The following is a 21,986-nucleotide window of genomic DNA, read 5'->3' as shown; positions in this document are numbered from 1 at the left end:
GTTACAGCAGACAAAACCTTAAAAATAGCATTAGAAAAATTAAAGGAGCAGCTATATAGACATACATCTGAACAACATAAAACACAAAATTAAAAATAAGCTTAAATAACAAAATAATAAAAAAATAAGGAGCCTAAATAAGTAAAACTCTAAAAGCAATACAATATAATGATATGTAGAAAGAATACACCGTACAGATACCGATTACAAGCTTTATTTCAAGTTCACACACACATATTTATTTTTAATGATGTTTTAATGAACATAGAAAATAAAATATATGACATTTAATAAAACAGAAAAAATATAATTTATTGAATAACGTGGGGAAAAAAACAATCAGCAGGTGTTGGGTGACAGGTTTTGCAGTGTAAAGAGTTACAGCGTGATATTAGTAGTGTGTTGATTGATTTAGGACTATAATTATTTTGAAACGGAGCAACAGTTATCAGGGTGTTATAGTTATAGTATCTCCAGCATTTCAGGTTCAAAGACTCTGAGAAATACAATTCAGTGATTTTTAGATAATAACTTTATTCATTTATGTGAAGACTGCGTTACACAAATGGAGCTTTTGCACGGGACAAATATTCACAGTTTTACACTAGTAGACCTACAGATTGTCCATTACAGAGTTAAAGATGAAGAAGAGTTGAGATGATGTCTCCACAGTGCCACTGCATCCTTCTGGATCCTCACAACCTGAGAACAGTGTGACAGATTATTTATATTAAACACAGCAAAGTAAATTGATTTTGATTTTATTTTTAATTAATTCATTGTTCTGTCACAAAATAGAGAGAAAAAGCTGCTTCAAATGTCCCAGAGCCCTGTGTCCTCATGAAGACACGTGGCTCTGGGACACTGAGCCTTGTTATGTTTATTTTAGAATTATGCTTATTTTTAACCAGATATTCAAATTGTCTGTGCATCATCATCATTTGAAAATAATACAGGAAGTGCCTCTGCACGTGAATAAGTTTAAGCACACCTAAATGTTTCTCCCCTGCTTCTCCTGCAGGCTGAGCTTCAGCAAGTCGTTGTACTGATGTTCCTCTAAATCCTTCCCAGCATCAGCGGGCCTGAGAGAACAGAAAATACCTTTCAATCAAATAAATCTGTTCTTTTGTTCTGCTTTTAATCTGGTGCTTCATTCACTGACTCACTTGGTTTTCTTCTGCCTTTGGCTGAGCAGGAACTTGATAAAGTTTTTCTGCACCATTGAATCCATGATTTTGCTGAATTCGCTGGCGATGGTAGACTCAGCGTACCTCTTCCTCAGGTTCTGCTCGTCTTCACTGAGAGGCAACAAAGACACAAATATAAAAATCATATTATTTCTTTGACCCTCTTATTCCCTCTCCTCACACTCAATAGTAGTCAGATCCTGTCATATCTTAAAGACTTAATAGTATCTTATTATTAGTGCTTTGTGATACTGGAAATTTTGGTATCGAACCGATACCAAGTAAATACAGAGTCAGTACTGCTGATACCAGTAACACCTTTCAGCTTGTCATGTACTTTGAAGCTGTTTTTGTTTTTAGAGACCTGTAAATCTGCCTGTCTCTAAATCCCTTTGGGTCAACTTCTGTTGTTTAACTGTGCTGTAGGCTATAAATAAAATAGACGCGATGGTGTCGATCCTCTCGTGCTAGTATCAGTCCAATACCAGTACTAGCACTGGTATGATCGATATTTGGATCGATCTGCCCACCTCTACTTATAATCCAAACAGAGCTCTTCCCTATATATATATACAACCATTTGTGCTTAGTAGAAACATATTTATTTTTCTAATATATCTGCAATTCACTTCCTGATCCTTCTGCTGCTCAAACAAGTGAATTTCCCCAGCTTGGGATACACATTCTTCCTCCCCGCTGTCACCAAGCTCTGCTCACAGGGGATCACCTGCTTTTTCTCTAATATTGCAGGATCTTTGTCTCACACTATTTGGCCCCTCGAGGTGACTTTTGTTATTGTTATATTTTTGGTTATTTGTTCAACCTTTTGATTGCTAAAGTTAAAGAAAATGATGAAAAGATTTCCAGACGTGTAATTCTATCTGACCAAGAGTCAAATCCTCACATGCATGAAGCAGAGGATTTTCCTTTTTGTACATTTGCTTAATAAGCGGCTCAACTAATCATAAAAATTGTATTTTTAACCAATTAGCCATTTAACTTGTCCACATTATTACAGTGTACTGTATTATAGCAGCAGAATATGGACCCTGATAGCTTCCTTGTCATATGATTGTTAGGTTTTCTCTGTTTTTCTTGTATTATTGTGAGGTTTTTACCTTACAATACAAAGCACCTTGAGGAAACTGTTCGTGTGATTTCGCACTATATAAATAAATCTGAACTGAATTTAATTGAATTATCAAAGATATAATAAAATGTGGTATAAAGTACTTATTATTATGTATTTAAGGAGTCACGCTATTATAAATTGTGTTGACATACTGGGGGAAAAATAGTCAGATAAGCACACGGAGAAAGGTTTGGAAGCCATTTAAATAATTATATTAAATTCAAGCTCATTATGCAGATAAAGGGACTTCCTGCTGCACTGAGGCAAGGTTTCCAATCTTTTGTGATTGAAGTACCCCCCACAGTAAACCATTTCTACCCCACACAGTCACGTTCAGACTGTATTCATTAAAATGTTTAACCCACAAGTCAATTAAAAGTATAAATTCCAATTTAAGATTTTTTTTTATCAGAATATTTTCTAACATTTAAGATTTGTCTTCATAGCTGTGACCTGCCATGCACTATATTGTGATAAATAATCCCCCACTATAAGCCTTTACATTTATTTACCTTCGCAAACACAAACATATATGAATATTTTTACAATTTTACGATCATATCTTTTTTGCTTTTATTAATCCCAACTTTTACATTTTAAGTCAAGCTAAATATGAGTTTTGCTGTATCTGAATGTTCAGATACAGCAAAACAGTAGACTGTACACAGTCTACAGTTCACCCCAAAGTTTAATTTATAAGCCTTCAATGTTATAAAATTCTCTAAAATTAAATATATAAAGTAAATGCAAGTAAAAAAGTTTTAAAATCATTGGAAGTTTGAGCAGCCTTGTCTTAAAAATGTTGCCGTTAAATCCAATTATCACTCAGTATGTTCAGAGGAAACAAGCAAGTAAAGCATACAGTGAGACTTACGCCATCTCTTCTGGTTTTGCATGCAGGGCTCCCAGCAGGCAGATGATCAGAAGTTTGAACAACAAAGCCTTCATGATGACCTGAAAGCAAAAACAACTTTAAGCAACCTGGAGGAAAGGTGAGCATATTCTGCAGCTCAAACCAAGTGTGTGAGCAGTTACATGAAATCCATTTAAGTATATTTTCTCACCTTTGAATAAAACGTCTTTAAAGCAGGCAGAGGGGAAAAATTTCCAGAGAAATTTGTAGACTGCTTACTACGATGTGTTGCTTTCAGAAAATGGGCTTTTATATAGTTTCCACTGAGATAATATGAGCCAAAGCTACAAAAACAGTTTAGTTCCAACACATTAAGTCATTAATGAAACACATACACACACAGGTGACTACTGATAAAGAGGGACGTAATAAACTTTAAATGGGAACATGCGTGGGCCATTAAACTAATGAAAAAGTGACAATGTGAAAATTAAAGCATGTTGAAAATATGGTGAAGATGTTTGACTGATGCTTATCGTAAAATGAGAAACCTCTGCTCTATGACACTTTCTCCAAAGTAATGACACCTACTGCTCCTCTCACAAAACAGCTTAGCCTCAGCTACTGCAACCCTCACACAGTGACACTGAAATTATAGCTTGAAGAAGACCTATTACTATCATATATAGGGTGGATGCTTTCAAATATTAAGATAGTTAATTAAATTTTGTTTCTATAACACCAAATCACAAGAACAGTTGCCTCGAGGCACTTTATATTGTAAGGTACAGATGCTACAATAATACAGAGAAAACAGAAAAAAAACACAAAAATCAGACGATTTCCTGTGAGCAAGCGCTTTGACAACAGTGGGAAGGAAAAACTCCTCTATAACAGGAAGAAACCTCCAGCAGAACAAGGCTCAGGAAAGGGGCAGCCAACTAGTGCGACCGGTTAGGGGTGAGAGGAGGAAGACAGGACAAAGAAACGATGTGGAAGAGAGCCAGAGATTAATAATAACTAATGCAGAGTGGTGTAAAAGCTGAATTGTGTAGGCAATCATGTGATCATGTGGGTCAAAAACTCAGGCTTCAGAGTACTCTGAAAGCTCCGTTTTAGACATTTTTCTACTCTTTGCTCTGTATGATGTCCGTTTGCAAAAAGCAGCCTATCTGCTAACAGGAATTTCTTATGTATTTTACATATTTGAACCTCGAAGAATAACCATTGTCTGTTAGAAACAATTTTTAAAATGGTGTTCAACTGTAATCTATATTCATTTTGTAATTTACATTTAAAATGAATTATTTAAAAAAATAGTTTTTAACAAAAGACAGTTCTCATGTAAGTCCATAGTGTTTCTATCAGCTCAAATTTGAAAAATAGACGTCCAACCACGGACGTAACACGGACACGGACGTAATACGGTGACCTCTTACGTGACACCAACGTAACACTAGAACACGCCCCTTCAGTCGTTGTTTCCGGTTGCTTCACTCGGTTGCATTTTTTAAATATCCAGGGGGACCTTTCAGGCAGCTCTAAAGGGAGTAGTTACTCTTTGACTAAAGCACTTCCAAATAATACAGACTGTGCGTCTATAACGACTTACTTGAAAAATGTTTAACAATGGTCTCGAAATGTCGCCATTTCATTATCTAATGTTGGTTTAATGCATGTATAAATCGTCGTTGTGCTTTCTCGCGCCCCCTACTGGTGCCCTTCCGATGGAAACCTCCAAAACATAAGAAATGGCCATCCAACAAATTACGCATGCGCAGTAGTCAGCGCTTTAAAACAAGTCTTGAGGAGGGAACGTGAAGACAGTTGCAGGTGGACTTGAATAATAGTCGATGTAAGCTGAAAACGTATAAAAGCGTGTTGGTAAAAAAGCAGGTACGTGTGAATTATGAATATCACAATGCGTACGTTACAGCGGGCCCTCTGCGGGCGCGCGGTTTGTCCGTTTAACTAACCGGCTAGCGTTAGCCACCTAGCTAGCTGTTATTGTTTTTTCGTGATTCCGCGAGAACCAAAATGGAGGAGATGGCTGATGCCAGTGTCCTACACAGCCACTCCCGAGTCCTTGTTTGAAGCCTCCACATTGAAATGTCGACCCAGGTGCATTATCTATGGGTCAAATTCCCATCAAACGCACAAGTTTGTGACCAAATCAGCGTGTCTGTGTTTGCACTGCTGTGCTAGTATAGCTTAGCTTCAGTTTTCAAACCCGGCGAGCATTTTTTTTTGTAAAATGTGCCCCCAAATCATACACAGTTTAACCGTGTAGTCCTCTTTGTTTTGTCCAACCGTTACAAGTCCGTGTATGTTTTTTACCCCAAGCGCAAAGACTGTGTACTCTATGAAATAAACACACAGGAGGAGCCAGACTGATGAATTTGTCCTTTGTTTTTGCAGGACAGTAGCTTCGAGTTCACATGTGAAGTTGCTGCTGGTTGAATCTCAGGATGAAAAGTCGTCGTTGTGTTCGCCATGACTCTGAGGTCCACGCTGTATCCAAACACGCGATTCAGGCAGCACGCTGATGCTGGGGTCGTCACCATAAGCCCCGTGAGCCTCAAGAGGGAGTCCTGCGACTTTGTTATAGATGTTCAAGACGTGCAGAGGGGCGAGATCCCAATCAAATCAAAGGACTTAGACCAGAAGTACATGACAAGCAAGGTTGCCCTCGCTGCCACTGTTGCAGAGGTAGGAGACACTAAACCTGTGGGGATATTGTCCCCTGTCAGACCAATGGGGGGTGAGGGAACCCCGGTGAAAGGTAAACCCCTCTCTGTTGACAATATGGAAAACCCTCAGATGGCTGTGAACAATAACTCAAAGGATGCCGGTGCTGATGAAAGTGCGAAAGGGGTTGTACCTGGAGTGCTTGGCACCGCATCCATCGAACTCTCGTCTGAGGGTAAGTGGAGGAACATCAGGAAGACCCCTGCCAACCCTCACACTCAAGCCAACTGCCTCCGTCAGATTCTCCTCCTCCAGCTGGACCTCATTGAACAACAGCAACAACAGCTCCAGTCCAAGGACAAGGAGATAGATGAGCTCAAAGCAGACAAAGAGACGGTACGTTAAAGTCTTGGCCCGTCTTAATGTGTTTTCTGTCACTTTTTCCTTCTTTATGCCAGAAATGTTGCTTTTTTCCACACTCATGTCTTCCTTCTTTTGCAGCTGCTTGCACGTATTGAGCGAATGGAGCGCCGCCTTCAGCTCACAAGGAAGGACCCACCCCGTGATAAGCGCCTTTTCCAGCCCTTGGAGCCATGGACCCCTGACAAAGAGGACATGTGGGATCTGGAGCTCGAGAGTCCACAGCCTGACCCAGCCACGCCACTCATCTTCAGTCGGGGTGGCAAAGGTCATAAAAGGTACAATAAACGCCAGCAGAGGCAGCACAAGTGTTTGTTCCTGTTCCACATAATAAAGTGAAAAAATGTTCTGTATAATTTGGTCTATTCAGACTTTGTCCACGTTATTAAAGGAAAATGAGGTAACATTTTTCTGCATACGAAAGACCAAAAAGATTTTAACCGTCCTCTAAAGGGAAACTGCCATTATTTATTTCCTAAATGTCCAGAAATAATGGGGAATTGATACTGTTAGATAAGATGCCGCAGACTTGTTGCCTGCACTGTATGTAGACCACTTGCATTTCCAAATGCCAATTTCCATTTTATGTCTTTCATTTTTAGGAAATCTTGCTTTGGTGATACAAAAGTGCAAAAATCTCGAGGTAAAAGTGCCAAGTTGAGCCCGCAGAAGCCCGAAATTGAGCCTGGCTCTCCTAATCAGAGAGAGCTACGCAGCAAGGAAACCCCAGAGAAGACTGTTCCCGCGAGGGCAGAAAGGGACGGTTTGCTCCCTTGCAAAGAGGAGGCTGAACTGAGCTGCCAGATGGAGGATCTCCCCTTCATGTCAACGACAGAGATGTATCTGTGTTGCTGGAACCAACCTCCTCTGTCCCCCCTGCGTGAGACTTCCCCGAAAAAGGAGGAAGAGGTGGCCAGTGAGTGGACTCCTCATGTAGTACATGATATGCTGATTGTTTGTAAGCCTAACCTATATCCCACCTTCAATCACTTTATCCTTCAAAGTGTCCTGAACAAAATATCTATGAATAAACTCTTCTCCCTGCTTCTGTTCACCTCCTAGTCCCATCTTGGAGGGAAAATATAATAGAGCCGCTGAATGAAGACTCCTCCTTTAATCCCCCTGAGGTGAGAGACGCATCTGAAAAGAAACTTGTACCTACTGAAATGAACTCACATCAGATCCAAATGAGTTTTTAACTCACGATTCACTTCTGTTTCCCCTCAAGCCGCTAGACGACGGCGTGTTTTTGAAACGTCACTCAAAGCTCGAGTTGGATGAGAAGAGGAGGAAAAGGTACCGGTCGCTGACTTAAACTTGGTTTAAGCTTTTAACAAATACATTTCTTGAGTGTTGAGCATATGGGTGCTGGAGTAAACTGCAACAAACTGTATTGGATAAATTTTATCTAAATTTTGATTATTAAATAGTTTTGATGAGCATTTTCGGAGACTTGGTTTAAACTGAGCCCTGGATTTAAAGATTAAAGGCCAGAGTATCAATAAACATCAAGGTCTGTTCTGCTCTCATTGTTATTAGTATCCCCCACCCCATTTTAATGAATGAAAGCTGAAGGTGTGATATTATCAGCGATGTTGAGCTTTTAATGCTTATATAAATCAAATGAAATAATGTCAATCTGCATACTAAAATAGTGATTTTTATGTATTTATTTATTTTTTGCCATAATTGAGCAGCTCCACTACCACCTGTCTCTCACTCTTTACTTTTCCTGTCATGTAAACGAATCCTGCGTGTTTCTAGATGGGATATCCAGCGAATCAGAGAGCAGCGCATGTTCCAGCGTCTGCAGCAGCGCATGAACAGGAAGAAAGTTGTCCAGGAGACCGAGCCGGAGTTGTCGTCCTTCTATCCCGACACCGAAGATGGTACATTTTCAGTATTAGAGTATTCTTAAATCAAATCAGGAGATTTTCAGTCTTAATTTTAATTCTTAATTCTCTTCCAGTTGAAAGTATAGTGATCACTCCCTTCTTGCCTGTGGTTGCATTTGGTCGGCCTCTGCCTAAACTCTCACAACAGTAAGTTAGAGGTCTTTTGTTTTGGGCTTTTCCTTTATTAATATACAAACTGTTAATAATATTGGTGGATTCTCTTTAAATATGGCCAAAGCTTCCAATAATAAGCTCAGCATATATACAAGTGCTCTCTGTGAGGTTAAAGCTCAGGCACTACTTTGTTTCTGTGTCAGTAGGGCCATATATCCTTAATGTGGTTGTGTGAGCACAGCAGCTCCACTCACCTGCTGTTCAACCTGCCTGTTTGGCTCACATGGTAACAGAAATTTGCCTCTAGCTGAACAAACATCATAGCTAAAATCTTTGTGTAGTCTGAGTTTCATTTAAGACAAAACATGAAATGAAGTGAAGGCCATTTTCACAGTCCACCTCTTCCCCCGCTGTATTTCTTCTGTAATTTATTGCAGGCCTGTATTCATTTAAAGTCGGGATAAAATGATTTAGATGGAACCTAATGCAGTCCATATTTTTTTGTCCTTGGACTCTATCACAGTAGCTTTGATGATTAACAGTTACATATCCTTATTTATCTTATACTGGGCTTTGGTGCAGCCCATCAGTTTGAAACAAGCTCCCTTTGAGCCAGGGGTTAAATAATTATTATAAACAAAACAAACAAACCTTAAATAAATAAATTATATTTTAATAAAGCTGCTAAAGGCCACCACTCACCCCACTCCAGTGAAAAATGAACAGACACCAGAGGGTTTAATATTATTATTGAGTGATGGTATGTTGATAAGGCCATTAAGCATCTGTTTTATGTGCAATTCACTCACATATCTCATCTTTTCAACATTTAGTCTCTAATAAATATTGTAGTTTTACCACTATATTGTCTGGCCTTGGTAAACAAAAGGCTTGAAGTTTTAGTATACGCCGATGCTTTTATAAGAACCTGAAGCTGTTTTTAATATCAGCATCTGTCATTGTAACTCTGTGTGTGTAGCATATATATGATATAAAATGAGAAAAAGCAGCAGGAGCATTCCAGTTATTTTCACTCGTCTTTACTCTTGAACTGAGGGTCGACTGTCCGTTGTTTTCTCTCCAGGAACTTTGAGCTGCCTTGGCTGGATGACCGCAGCCGGTGCCGCATTGAAGTTCCCAAGAAACACACGCCTCACCGGACCTGCAGGAAGTGAAGCCCTTAAAAAACAGCAGCAGTGGTGGGAGAAGAAGATGATTATGATGATGCTCCACACCCAGATTAAAAAAACGAAACAGAAAAATTTGCCGGTGTGGCAGGGAGTCGCATCACTAGTCGCTTTGTTTAACTGTCACTGTTGCTTTTGCTCTCCTGAGTTTTGGTAAAGGATGGACGATATCTGCAGGGCAGGGTGTCCTTGATGTTTTCGGTCTCTTAAAAGAGAGGCTGAGCCCTCCATGCCAGAAGATTACAGCCCCCAAGTCAGCAGCTGTTCATAATTACACATTTACCAGGAGTTACATGCATGTCCTGATACTTTTTTGGTGGATCTGCACCACAGACGTAAAAAAGACCCGTAGACTTAATCAAACAGATGTGGTGTTTCTGTCGTGTTATATGGGGTCGGTAGTATTAAGGGACAAGCTGAGGAGCTCTAATCTTTGTGCATACGTGTAGAGGGAACGATTTAAAGCCACTTTGACTGAAAATAGAGCTTCGCGAGCAATGCAGCTGCATCCTTTTCGCTTTGGGTCGTGTCACCGCGCCTGTTCTCCCCGCATCAATGTCGTGCTGTGTATTGCCTATATCGATTGCACACGACTGCATTAAGATTTTATCGATGTTAGGTGTGATTATTGGGAGTTTTGAGCCAGCATGATTTCATATATATGCATATATATATAAAATAATCGAGCCAATCCAGTGTAAAGTGAAAAATGTAAACAATCAGATGATTGGATTTGAGAACAAAGGTACAGGAAATTATTCGGGTGGTAAACTTGGTGTCGAATTCAGTGACCTGTCCCCTTTTTTTGTTGTTGTTTGTTTTTTGTTTTTTTTGGTTGTTTTTTTTTGTTTTGTTTCTGTTAGTTCCTTTTTTATGTGAGATGCATGGACTCTCTTTAGCTGTTTCCAAATGATAAAAAAATAAAAAGGTATTAGCATGGCTTTGCCCCAAAATGGAGAATAATCTCTGCTCATTGGGCTACAAAAATACTGTCTTGAAAGCATGACCTTTGGCCGTTCAGTTCGGCCGATCTGATAATAACAAAGTTTGATTTTTGATCTTGATTTTTCTCTTTTGTTTCCAATCAAAAAAGAAATAGCTTGTGTCCAGTAAATATACGATTTAGGTGTACGCATCAGACTCCTGACGTTCACGGGAGCCGTTTTAGAAAATGAAGCTTTCTAGCTGTAGTCTGTGCGCGCTCTTTAACACGCTGCCAGTTAATCTCTCCCTCTGCGAGTTCGTCACAGTCGCAGTGTTTGGTTTCTGCAGGTTTTCCTCTTCGCTGTGTTCACTCAGCCTCTTCTACATTTGATGCAACCGCTTTCTGCAGCTTCAGTACTTTCAGCTGCTCAGTGTGCACCTGCATATGCAGCACATTCTGGAAATACAAAGTCAGTTTTTGTTTTGTTTTTCCTGTTGTTTTTTTGTACATAGCTTTCAGAAACAAATGTACATAAAACATCGCTGTTATTTTTTTATTATTTAATGTTGGAAGTGTTGAGTACATCAATATCGTTCTATGATTGTAAGTTGACAAATTGACAGTTTTGAAAGTAAAACTTTTTTTGGAATAAAATGAATATGTCTATCATATGTGGATGTGGTTATTTGATAAGGAAGTGGGTACAGATGTACACTAGGAGGTTGTTTATGAAAAATACATAAAGCTATTTTTTCCATACATAGCACAAAAACTTTATATTTAACTGTGTACAACTTCAGCCTCATCTGCTTTATCTGTGCCTGTGATCCTGATGACTGGAGTAGAGAGGAAGTATAATTTCCAGGTGTTAACAGGTCATTAACAAGCTCCTCCCATGTAGCTTTGGGTTGTTCATTCTCATGATCATCCCACCCCTGGCTGGTCCTTTTACTGCACCAGCAGTGTGTTTGGGATGATTGTCATGCTTACAAATGAAGCTGTTCTAGATGATATTGCATGGATCAAAAAATGACCGTACTTTTCTTAATTCCATCAATTTTCACAAGATCTATAACGCCACTGTCTGAAATTCATCCCCAGATAACTGTAGACTCACAGTTGTACCTCACTCTGGACTAAAACTTCAGATATTTGAAATCGCTCTAAGACGACCTGCTGATTTTGAGCCCAGTTCTTGTGTAATCTGCCTTTTTTCCCTTGGAGTAGATGGATCAACTGAAGGGTCAGATTCATCTCTCAGGTCCGGCATCAGGTGGATTTTATTATTTTTAGGCCTTCCACTTCATCTTTTGTGTGCCACTTGTCCACTTTCCTCATTTTTCTTACAGACACGCTGCACACCATGCCCAGATATGCCAGGTTTGGGAATCACCTTGTTGGTATAAAATTTTATATCACTCAAACTGTTGTTTCTGGCACTTTGTAGATTCAGCTAAAGAAATGGGACCAAAGTCTTTGATCTTATGACTGCTAGTAACAAAGTACCTAAATATACAACTTAAAACCGGTTTTTTGTTGTGTGTTTTGTGTAAACACTGAATCAGGAGACTTTTTTTAGGCTTACATGGTTCATAGGTCAGTGTTAAGTGGGTGAACATAGGAAGAAACATTCCTCTGCAATTGATCAGGTACAAGGACTGGATGGAAAATGAGTGAAAAAGCAGCCAATGTCCAAAGAAAAACTTTAAAAGACACCGAGAAAGGCCTGGAGAACTGGTGCTGAAGAACACCTTAAAAAATACTGGCAACCACCAGTGCCGCCTCTCAATGTCCCAGCAGACACACTTATAGTATCAGTTTCAAAATCCTACATTGCCTTGTTCTCAAGTTATCACATTCACATGATTTTCAGAAAGCTTTTTCTGTCCTTGCCATCAAGCTCAGTGAGATTCGAACTTGTCCAAGATTTGTAGTAGATGCACCTGTGGTATCAATTTGAAAATCCTAAGTGACTTCCTTCTCAAGTTATCGCCTTCACAAATTAAGGTGTCCCAGTGGGGTGACGCACATACCCCATCAGCCTTTTATGGCTGTGGAAAATATAAAGAAATGATGCGTGGCTCAAGACTACAGACTTCTTCTCAGTTCTCTAAACTAACTACACATATTCATAGAACCTTAGTAGCAGATATTGAAAGCCTTTCTCAAGCAGTTTTTCAGAAAACCGAATAATTGAAATAAACGAATAACAGCTGTGATTTAATTCACATTAAGAAGTTTATCTTTCCCCTGGAATTTTGTCTGAGATGTTCAGGTAGAATCTGCTAAAAATAACACTGATCACACAGCCAGTTATTTAAATCTGGAAAAAATGTTTATTGAATAGAGAAAAAAAAAAACAGGACAGTTTGTCAAAAATAAACACCACTGACTCTTTATTAACATTTTGGTGAAATAAATCTTAAGAGTGCCAAGTCAGCTGACCTCACCTTTCTTTCCAAATATAATCTGTAAAATCTGTGAATGCAGCTGCAAAAGATGCCAATATTTCAACTTCCTGCACAGCATCTTCAGGTAAACCCTGACAAACCGCAGATTCCATCTACTAAACAATCAAAAAAAAAAAAAAAAAAAAAAAAAAGGCTACAAGAGTATTATTATTATGATTATGGTGATACAAACACCAAAACAGCCTCATGTACAAAAAAAAAAAAAGAAAAGAAAAAAGAAAAACTTCACGTCACCCATATAAAATGTCGTTTTCTGTGATATTACCAGCTTTCGTTTGGATTTCCTTAAACATTTTTATAATTAGTGTTAATTTAATTTGTGAAAACGTCATGCCTGGAGGAGTTAGTATTTACAGACTGTGACATAAAGTCAGCTTGTGTCATTTGGCAAAGTCGGAAATGAGGCAACAATTTGCCAAACCTATGAAGGATAATGACCCTTTTACTTTTTATTTTTTTGGATAAAATACATATTACACATAATGAGAAAACACCTCAAACAGAAAGCCATACACCTTTGTCATACACCCCAGCTCTGCTGCAACAAACCAGCGTACCGCTGGCTCTACTTCCAATAGAATCTAGAAACAGAGATTCGAGTATATTTGTATTAAAGGCTTCGCCACAGCGCTCAATCTCTCCGAAGGTTATTCAGACGCTCCTCCAGGTCTGCGTCTGCGTCGGCCAGGGTCGCCTGAGGCTCCGCCTTCTTCCCTCCTGCCACCGACAGGCTTCCGCCAGTACTCGGCAAGCCTGAAATAAAGACGAGGCGTTAAAAGAAAATATTGGAGCTATTTGTTCTTATTTTTTATTATTTTGAAATCAGTTAAAGTTTGTTGTTAGTTTACTTATATTTTGGGATTTATTTACAAGTTTATTTGTTGGTTAATATTTTGTTCAATGTTTGTTTGATGTTACTTTGTTAAATTAGTCAGGAAGAGCTGTAGGGCCATTTTGTTTTCTATAAATAAAGAGACTGGTATAGGACCAGCATGCACTGGGGTGGGCCTATGGTTTTTTACCAGAGCAGGAGAAGCAGCAGGAAGTAATAAAAAAATGGATCTTGTTATTGCCAAACTGGATAAATAAACCATAAAAATGCAACTTTCAAGTTTGGACAGTGGACTTCTTTTGCCTGCGTACAAAATAGTATCTCAGTGCAGCAGTGGCTTGTGGACTTTTAATTGTGGGATGTTTGGTTGGTCAAACAAAAGGAATTGCCACTAGAGAAAATATCCAGAGAGTCAAAGAAAAAAAACGTAAAAGGGTTTTTTTTTCTTACTTGACAGTTCATCGGACAGGTTCAGACCCAGCTCGTCCAGCACTTGGGACACAATGGCGTCGCTGTGTAGGAAGCACAGAAATCATTTAAATGATTTTAAAGAAGACCGTTTAATAAATCATCTAATCAAATCAAAGGGTAGCAGGGCCACCACAGAGGGTATCTCACTACTGTCAATAAAAAACAAACAAACAAACAAAACTTAAAAAAAAAAAATAGAATAAAAGAGTGTTCTAGATCCCAAACACACCAGATCTGTGATCACTTTTAGCTCATATTTGTCTTTTGTCCGTAAGTGTGTTCTGTTGTATATCTGTCAGCTTCGTTTCATGCTACCTGTCGGGGCGGGCACTACGGATGTAAATTAGCAGCTAAATTGCTTATTGTAGCTTCACTTTTACACAGCTGCGAAAGATGATGGGAAATATGATGAAATTAAAAGATGTAAAGGTTCTACTTTAAATGCTGTACTATACTGCTGTTGATATACTAGCACCCTTCTTTTAAACTGTCTATTCCAAATGATAGTTGTCCAATATTACACTTTTCTCATATTTTATTAGTTTTGTTTTTAATGTTTTAAAAATTTAAGAAAGATCACAACTACATGAGCTTCCTGGCCTTGGAAATCCCTTGTCAGGAAGCTCCCCGCCCACAGTTTATGTGCTGATGTTAATGCTAGAGGAAGTTTGGAGCTCTAGAGTTATGAACTCAGCAGAGCGTTGGCAACTTCTAGACCCGCTCTGTAGCTCCATTTTTTGGTTGAGTTGCTGTGGTTCCTAAACACATGACTTGTGTGACTGACTATTACAGTACCACGGTGGAAATCCTTGAGCTCTTTGTTTCACAAATATTTGTAAAAATAAATCACAGGCCTGGGTGATTGATTTATACACCTGTGGCATTGAGACTGAAAACACCTGAGATCCAAGATTAAGAGACTGAACAGCTCAGTACTTTGGTCTGATCATGTTCCGATGCTCTGAGAATCCCTCACCTCTCCTCCTCATCATCCTCGTCTCCCATGGCGTCGTCGATGGCGTCGTTCATCATCTCTTCCTTCATGTCCATGATTTCACTCTGTCGCTCAAACTCCATCATGATCTTTTGGATCTGAGGCAGTTTCAGCTGTGGGGATGGGATGAATAAATGAGAGTCTGTCAGCACGTTGAGCAGGGTGCATTACTATTTTTTAAAAGCTGGATCACAGAATGTTTGCTGGTTATCGGACCTGTCTGTTCATGGTGGCCATGGCTTTGGTGACGCCTTTCATCGCCTGCGCCATACTGTTGTTGGACTTCAGTGTCTGTATCTTCAGGCTGACCGCCTGAATGTTGGCTTTCATCATGATGAACTTCTTAACGTAGCGCCTAGTGCGCACTAAGTCTTTGGCCATGATCTTGACGGCGTCCTGCAAAGACCGAAACGATAAAATCACTGTGAACATTCTTCCGGTACAAACGAAACTCTGCTCACAAGCCCCACGGCCTCACCATTTGTCCCTGTTTGGCCATTTTCTTTATGTCAGCGATGATCTTCTTCTCCTGCTGCTCCAGCTTCATTCGCTCCCGGTCCAGTTCTCGCATGGCTCGGTTGAGTGCCCGCTGATTCTGCCTCAGCATCTCCTCCGGAGTCTTCCTCCTTCCAAACAGGAAATCCATCTGGATGTGGATATAAGCAGAGGATCAAATTTGGTCAAACAAATATCAGTTATGGCTCCTTTTTTATTTTTATTTTTTATTCCTGCGGTCCTCTGGGATCAGTAGCCATATGATGTGGCGATTGAGTAAGAAGCAACAGGAACCATTAAAAGTACCCTCTACCTTCAGTTATAAAGTGAGATTAATCTATCTATCTATCTATCTATCTTCTAATCAATCAGTTGATCAACAGGTAACAGTCTTCCACAACACAAAAAATGCCCTTCTTCTCTGATGAGCTTCTCTGTCACTCATGGAGTTAAAATAAATGCATGTGGGTCAAGGTAACAAAAACAGGTGACAAAAACAAAAGATTAATAAAAATTTAAAATTAGAACAGGGAAAAATAAAAGTAACTAAAATTTTGATAAACACAGACTGAAATTACATGAAAATATGGACAATGGAGTCTGCAGTCTTAGTCTTGGTGAGGCTTTGTTCCACATTTCCTGAGACCTGAGATGACCACATGACTATGAATCAGCTCCCTTCACAAACTCCTGTGTTTATATTGTGGTGTCTATTCTGATCACCAGTCCCCCCACCCCACCCCCAAGTAAATATAGAAATAATTAAAATTAAAAATACTAAAACTTACACCAATAACAGTGGACATTAATGGTTATTTTAAGCCTGAAATATCAGACATCATAATTCTAACTCAAATCTGAACCTGTGCTCACTCCATCGGCTTACAAACACATCATTAATTATAAAAATCGCTTTTCATCATTACTGTGTCAATAAATTGATAAATAAATGCCTGACATTTGGTCATTTGGTGGATGTGAGAATACGAGATGGGGGGTTTCTATTTGAACTTCTCTGCCTTCCGTACAAATAAAACCCCCCACTCTAAACAAACTTAGAGCGACATTTTCTACACATATAAACGTGTTTCTAAAGCCGTCTCAGGCTGTCACGAGCCCCTGTTTACTGGACGGTTACTCAGCAGTCAGTTATGTGACCAAAGGCCTGAAGTCTAAATCCAGCCTTGTTTAGCTCGGTTGTTCTCCCCCTCTAGCAGGGAGACAAAAACCAACAGGTAACCCCACCACAGCGTGAGGCCAGCGGTTAAATCTCACCGTGTGCGGCGGAGACGGGGGTCCAGACGGCGAATACGGCGCGAAGAGGCGTCAGCTCCGACTTCTGCTCGAAACAAATTTAAACGATTATTTGTTTTCTTTCCTACGCTTCCGTGTTGCTAGACTTTTACTTCCCGGAAATTACGCCATCGCGCACACCCAGGCAGACGTCAGTTTTACCATGGCGTCACATTTGTCACGTGCCTACAGTCGACACCGAGGAAGACAGACAGACATTTCAAAATAAAAGCTAGAGCTAGAGTGCTATAAAAGCTAGCTAAAAAAGCTAGCTAAGCTATTGTTATTTATTTAATTTATTTTTTTTGCGTTTAACTTAATTCTTAACAAAGGAAGCTGTAACAAGCTGTAACAAAGGAATCTTACAGCTATACAGTGCTGTGGAAAAGCTATTGGCCCCACCCTAATTCTTTCTTTTTGATTTTTGTCTTTTTAAAAATATTTGTCACAGTTGGGAAGTTGGGAAATAAAACATATAGAAAAATATACTGATTAAAATTAAAGCAAAGCAAAACATGCAATAACGATAAAATTATACAAATAAAACCAAATAGATAATACAACAGAAAAGTAATTAAATAACAGGTTATCCATAGAAATAGGCGTTTAATGACCAGTACGAAAATGAAACTAAATATTACAACAGCAACAAAAGTACATGTCAGACTTGACCCCGTAAGAAAAATGTTATTTATGCGAAATGTATTATTTTAATTCCATACACTTCCAGCTTTGGGTGACGCCTGTCATCAGACTAGCAGTCTCAGGCTTTTATTTTGTAGGGTAAATGACTCCACGTCAGGTCATAATATCCGCTGCTTGCTGAGACTGGATTGCACATGTGCGTAAAAGCTACAAGCATGTTCGCTGAGATAGGAAGTTGGTTTTTTAACTCATCGTGACAGATTATCGGTGAAGGTCTCTGACACATCTGTGGATTGATGGACTTCTCGGGAAGCTGATTCGAGTTTCTCCAGTGCAGAGGCTGCCCCTTGTATAAATATGGCTGGATTTATTGCAAATCAGCACAGGTTGCTGCTTGCATTGAACAGAAGATTCCATGCACCTTTATCAGCCTCCCGGGTTGCCTTTTACCACGTAACAGCTTCACACCTGAGCCCAAAGGACAGCAAGGTCAGTCCTGCAGCGAGGGGGCGCTCCAGGGTCCAGCACAAGCCTGCAGAAGGGCAGGAGCATGAGGGGTCAACTCAGATAAAAGTGTTTAAAAGTGAGATCTCAATGCTGCAGAAGCAGATGAGGGGAGGTGACTTCAGAGTGTCACCTGAACTCAGGAAACTGTGCTTGGAAGATTTCCCTGCAGAGAGGGAGAGGCAGGTGAAGCAGAAACCTGCACCTGAAGCCAAATCTAAGGACTGCGAGGTTGTTTTTGGCGTTGCTCCCTGCTTCTTGGCTCTCACTCAGGGAAGGAGGAGGGTCCGTAAGCTGTTTGTAAAAGATGGCGAGGCTTCTCACAGGGCGTCTGTGTTGAAGGTGTGCGAGGAGGCTCATCTGCGAGGAGTTCAAGTCCATCGGGTCAGCAGGAAGGAGCTGGACAAGATGTCCAATGGGGGAGTCCATCAGGGAGTGTGCCTGCTTGCCAGTCCCCTGAGCTACCTCACAGAGGACTCTGCACCCAGCAGGAAAGATGCCCCACTGTGGCTCGTTCTGGAGAGAATCCACGACCCCATGAACCTCGGCGCCATCCTGCGCTCTGCTTATTTCCTCGGGGTGGACAGAGTCGCCAGCAGTCTTCGCTACACCTGCCCGCTGTCTCCAGTGGTCAGCAAGGCGAGCTCGGGCATTATGGAGGTGATGGGGGTGTATGGATATGAAAACCTTGCAGAGATGTTGAAGCTGAAGATGGAGCAGGGCTGGCAGGTGGTTGGCACAGTGGGACAGGAAGCAGAAGTGTTTCAGATGCCCATCACCAAGTGTTCAGACTTTAAAATGACCAAACCCACGTTGCTGCTGATGGGAGGAGAGGGAGAAGGACTCTCCAAGGAGCTGCTCTCCACGTGTCAGACACTTCTCACCATCCCAGCGGGCAGGGAGCTGGTGCCTGGCATCGAGTCTCTAAACGTTTCTGTAGCCACAGGCATCCTGCTGCACTCTTTGCTGTCCTCCAGGAGCTCGACCACATGACAGCCACCTCAAATAGCCTCCCAAATCAAGATGCAAGGTCACTGACAACACAACCAACCACAGGAATAAATAGTTCAGTGTAATCTTGAGTACAAATTCATAGAAGACAAAACCAGAGCCCTCATACTCTTCTCTGCTGTTGTTGTTGGGACTGAGTAGCATTTGCTGGAAACAAAAAACACAACCCACCTGTTTCAAGAAGTTACGTAGCCTTTAAAATAAATACACATTATTTATTTATTGCCTATTTTCAAGATTGATGTTGTCAGTGGAAACCAACAGGCTCTGAGCCGAGTCTTACAGATCTGCATGATTGTTTCCTGGGATTTGTTGACTATATATTTTCTCTGCTATCTGTTATTTGGCATTGATGTTATTTGATACTTGTTACTTGATATCAATGTTTTAAGTCATCTTACTGTGTAATTTGTATCTTTGTACAGCACTTTAGCCAACACTACTGTTGTAATTAAATGTGCTATATAAATAAACGAAACATAGGTAAACGTCCACATTTTCAAACCTTATCCACGTGTGTTTTGATTCAGTACCGAAGTACAGGAGTACGTCCTGGTCGCCCAGCATCAGGACTGTAGTGTCTATTATTTTTATGTCTTTTGCTCACATTTTAAGGTAGGTTTCTGTATAATCAAACATGGATTTGGGTACGCCAAAGTTTCAAGGTGCAAAATGTCCTCCACATGTCAGTTTGAGGAATTTTTGATTGCACAATTGAAGCATGAGGACCAAGCGTGACAGCTACACTTTTACTGTGTTTTGCTCCACACAAGGTTTCTTTTATCCCCCTCACAAAGGTTGCTGTCCTCCTCACAGACCCTTGGTTGTGTGTTGATACAGTAAATCTAATTATGATTTTCTGCATTTGCAAAAAAATATTTGGTAACACAGTGTTTCTTGTTTAAGTTTTGGTCCTCCTCCAGAGGCCTGGATGTTTGAGGATTTGATGGTTCGGCTGCACCTTCCTGAACAGAGACCTCTGATGTTGTTCCCAGAGACTGTTGGAGCCATGATTCCAGCTCCTGTTACCAGTGGGACGCTTTGATTTTACCTTCCAGTTCCTTGAGCCACTGGGAATTCTTGATTATCTCATATCCCTTCTATCTAATGCTACTGTCAGCTGCTATTGCCAAATCTATCACAGCTGCTGTCTTCTGCTCTTTTGCAATCACCGCTATCTCTGATTGGTTGGCCAGCAGCTGCTTGTGTATCCCACAAGATTCTCATCCACCTCTGAGGTGTCTCCAATCACAACAGATAGGTTCCAACCCCTACCCGCTACTTCAGTCAACTGATTTCAATTTTCTCTTTATTTGCTGTCTTTTGTCTTCGCCTTACACATTATTTATTGTACACATGTTGACCCTTGACCAAAGAAAAGAAACACCAGGTGGAATAAGTGACACCATAATGACTCGTGTGCATTTACTGCCCCAGTACACCATGACAATGAGTAGACATGCACAGTAGGAGGACCTCGCCTAAGTGGAATGCAGCCCTGATTAATAAACCAGTGCTTTTCCTGCTGAGACATGCCGACTGTCCGCTGAGGAAAGAAGACTGCGGTTATGCTTCACATCAAACACTACGTGTCCAAAGGTTTGTGAACATGTGATCACAGCAGCGGGGAATTTATCAGTCACAAGACCATCAGTGACGTGCAGCACTGATACTGGCTGATAAGGTGTCGATCACATCTGCTGCTTTAGTTTATCTTGGAGGCATGAATGAGGGTGACGTCAGGGCTCCATGCAAGCTTGTCAGGTTCTTCCTCACCAAACTGTAAAACTATTTACTGAAGCCCAAGGCAAATGCACAATTTTTATTGGTTGTCAGGTTGTAAGTTGATAGTTTTGCTCATCTCCTGTGACAGGCGTGTTCCCATGAGTGTTGTCTTCTTCTTTACTATCAGGAAAAACAAGCAGTTCTTACACTTCTATTAATAAGAATCCTAAGAATAAAGGAAAGACAGTAGGAGATGTCTACATACTTTTGTTCATGTTACTGAGATAAGATCTCCATTTAAAAAACACTTTTCCTTTTTTTGTAGAAACTGAAAACTTAAAGTGACATTTACAAATTAATGAAAAAATAGAAGGTTTGTGGAAATATACTAATTTTCTACTAAGAAATTGTCTCAGGGTGGCATGAGGGTGGCATGGAAATCAGATGAGGTGGCAAAATCAAAGCTTTTTAAAAAAAACACATGCAGGTTTTACATATGGTTAAAATGATTCAAATGCAGTAAGTATACACATGTTATGTAGACCACATAGTTAAACATTCAGTTCCATAAAACATGTGAATTTTGAGTATATGCACTGTACAAAGAAATATGTAGCCCAATACGTATAAAAATCCAGAAAGCATGGGGCGGTTCATTTACAAGGAAAGGTCTAACTTAAGTTTCGCTTTTGGAAAAAAAATTACACTGTCATGAACAAGATTTTAAATTTGTATTTCACCTTCAAATTGTTTTATTTTATTTTTTACCTTGCCTTGCTTGGCATCATTCTTTTCAGCACAACCTCACGTGTCTGAATTTACAGTTATTTTTTCATTAACATACTGTATTAACACAACTGATCTGAAATCACACAAAAAACATAAAATCCTAGTAGTAGTTTTTTTTTTTTTTTACTGTAAAAACCACAAACATGTTTAGTAAATTATTTTCACAACTTCAAATGCAAATATAAATTGTACATTCTGAAAACTTTTGCATACATTTTGTAAACAATAAAGTTATATACAACTATTTCTCTAAAAATGCAGCCAACACATCTGGTGTTTGTTTTTTGTTTTTTTAATTTTGTACAGCCATTTAAAAATACTACTATAACTAAAACGAGAAAACAATCAGGTGTTA

At 39.9% G+C, this 21,986-nt stretch overlaps 4 protein-coding genes across 8 annotated transcripts; 2 read left to right on the top strand and 2 right to left on the bottom strand.

Moving 5' to 3' along the window:
- Positions 1–135: 135 nt before the first annotated feature.
- On the bottom strand, positions 136–4,896 carry gip (gastric inhibitory polypeptide). 2 transcript variants are annotated; one of them, XM_085170281.1, is made up of 5 exons: positions 3,384–3,491; positions 3,194–3,273; positions 1,167–1,298; positions 992–1,082; positions 136–702 (listed from the first exon to the last, which is right to left on the bottom strand). In XM_085170281.1, the coding sequence occupies exons 2-4, from the start codon at positions 3,265–3,267 to the stop codon at positions 992–994; spliced, it is 297 nt and encodes a 98-aa protein (XP_085026407.1). In that variant the 5' UTR covers positions 3,268–3,273; positions 3,384–3,491; the 3' UTR covers positions 136–702. The 2 variants fall into 2 exon arrangements, with proteins under 2 accessions (XP_085026407.1, XP_085026406.1); XM_085170280.1 differs by lacking the exon at positions 3,384–3,491 and adding an exon at positions 4,785–4,896 and having other exon boundaries at positions 138–702.
- Positions 4,885–9,551, top strand: msl1b (MSL complex subunit 1b). 4 transcript variants are annotated; one of them, XM_085170267.1, is made up of 9 exons: positions 4,885–5,068; positions 5,591–6,256; positions 6,362–6,558; positions 6,883–7,238; positions 7,343–7,407; positions 7,509–7,576; positions 8,045–8,169; positions 8,250–8,322; positions 9,374–9,551. In XM_085170267.1, the coding sequence occupies exons 2-9, from the start codon at positions 5,666–5,668 to the stop codon at positions 9,462–9,464; spliced, it is 1,566 nt and encodes a 521-aa protein (XP_085026393.1). In that variant the 5' UTR covers positions 4,885–5,068; positions 5,591–5,665; the 3' UTR covers positions 9,465–9,551. The 4 variants fall into 4 exon arrangements, with proteins under 4 accessions (XP_085026393.1, XP_085026394.1, XP_085026395.1 ...); XM_085170268.1 differs by having other exon boundaries at positions 4,885–5,072; positions 5,596–6,256; XM_085170269.1 differs by lacking the exon at positions 4,885–5,068 and adding an exon at positions 5,090–5,293.
- A 739-nt stretch (positions 9,552–10,290) lies between these two features.
- Positions 10,291–17,098, bottom strand: chmp2a (charged multivesicular body protein 2A). The gene is made up of 6 exons (XM_085170279.1): positions 16,940–17,098; positions 15,648–15,815; positions 15,386–15,565; positions 15,152–15,282; positions 14,155–14,216; positions 10,291–13,625 (listed from the first exon to the last, which is right to left on the bottom strand). Exons 2-6 carry the CDS (start codon positions 15,813–15,815, stop codon positions 13,504–13,506), a joined length of 663 nt encoding a protein of 220 aa, XP_085026405.1. The 5' UTR covers positions 16,940–17,098; the 3' UTR covers positions 10,291–13,503.
- A 667-nt stretch (positions 17,099–17,765) lies between these two features.
- mrm1 (mitochondrial rRNA methyltransferase 1 homolog (S. cerevisiae)) lies at positions 17,766–19,821 on the top strand. The gene has a single exon (XM_085170271.1). It carries the CDS (start codon positions 17,960–17,962, stop codon positions 19,097–19,099), a length of 1,140 nt encoding a protein of 379 aa, XP_085026397.1. The 5' UTR covers positions 17,766–17,959; the 3' UTR covers positions 19,100–19,821.
- The last annotated feature ends 2,165 nt before the right edge of the window (positions 19,822–21,986 follow it).

Source organism: Neolamprologus multifasciatus, chromosome 8, assembly GCF_963576455.1.
Source record: "Neolamprologus multifasciatus chromosome 8, fNeoMul1.2, whole genome shotgun sequence".
Lineage (NCBI taxonomy): Eukaryota > Metazoa > Chordata > Actinopteri > Cichliformes > Cichlidae > Neolamprologus > Neolamprologus multifasciatus.
Note: the sequence above shows the minus strand (reverse complement) of the source record. Positions and strands in the feature narration are given on the sequence as shown.

Excerpts from the sequence above, each read along its gene's own strand:
- chmp2a (XM_085170279.1), bottom strand. The coding sequence starts at position 15,815 with ATGGATTTCCTGTTTGGAAGGAGGAAGACTCCGGAGGAGATGCTGAGG. Across the intron at positions 15,566-15,647 it reads TGGCCAAACAGGGACAAATG|GACGCCGTCAAGATCATGGC; the intron begins GTGAGGCCGTGG and ends CGGTCTTTGCAG. Across the intron at positions 13,626-14,154 it reads CCTGTCCGATGAACTGTCAA|GCTTGCCGAGTACTGGCGGA; the intron begins GTAAGAAAAAAA and ends TCTTTATTTCAG.
- mrm1 (XM_085170271.1), top strand. The coding sequence starts at position 17,960 with ATGGCTGGATTTATTGCAAATCAGCACAGGTTGCTGCTTGCATTGAAC.
- gip (XM_085170280.1), bottom strand. The coding sequence starts at position 3,267 with ATGAAGGCTTTGTTGTTCAAACTTCTGATCATCTGCCTGCTGGGAGCC. Across the intron at positions 1,299-3,193 it reads GCAAAACCAGAAGAGATGGC|TGAAGACGAGCAGAACCTGA; the intron begins GTAAGTCTCACT and ends GTTGCCTCTCAG. Across the intron at positions 1,083-1,166 it reads CAAAGGCAGAAGAAAACCAA|GCCCGCTGATGCTGGGAAGG; the intron begins GTGAGTCAGTGA and ends CTGTTCTCTCAG.
- msl1b (XM_085170267.1), top strand. The coding sequence starts at position 5,666 with ATGACTCTGAGGTCCACGCTGTATCCAAACACGCGATTCAGGCAGCAC. Across the intron at positions 8,170-8,249 it reads CTATCCCGACACCGAAGATG|TTGAAAGTATAGTGATCACT; the intron begins GTACATTTTCAG and ends ATTCTCTTCCAG. Across the intron at positions 8,323-9,373 it reads CTGCCTAAACTCTCACAACA|GAACTTTGAGCTGCCTTGGC; the intron begins GTAAGTTAGAGG and ends TTTTCTCTCCAG.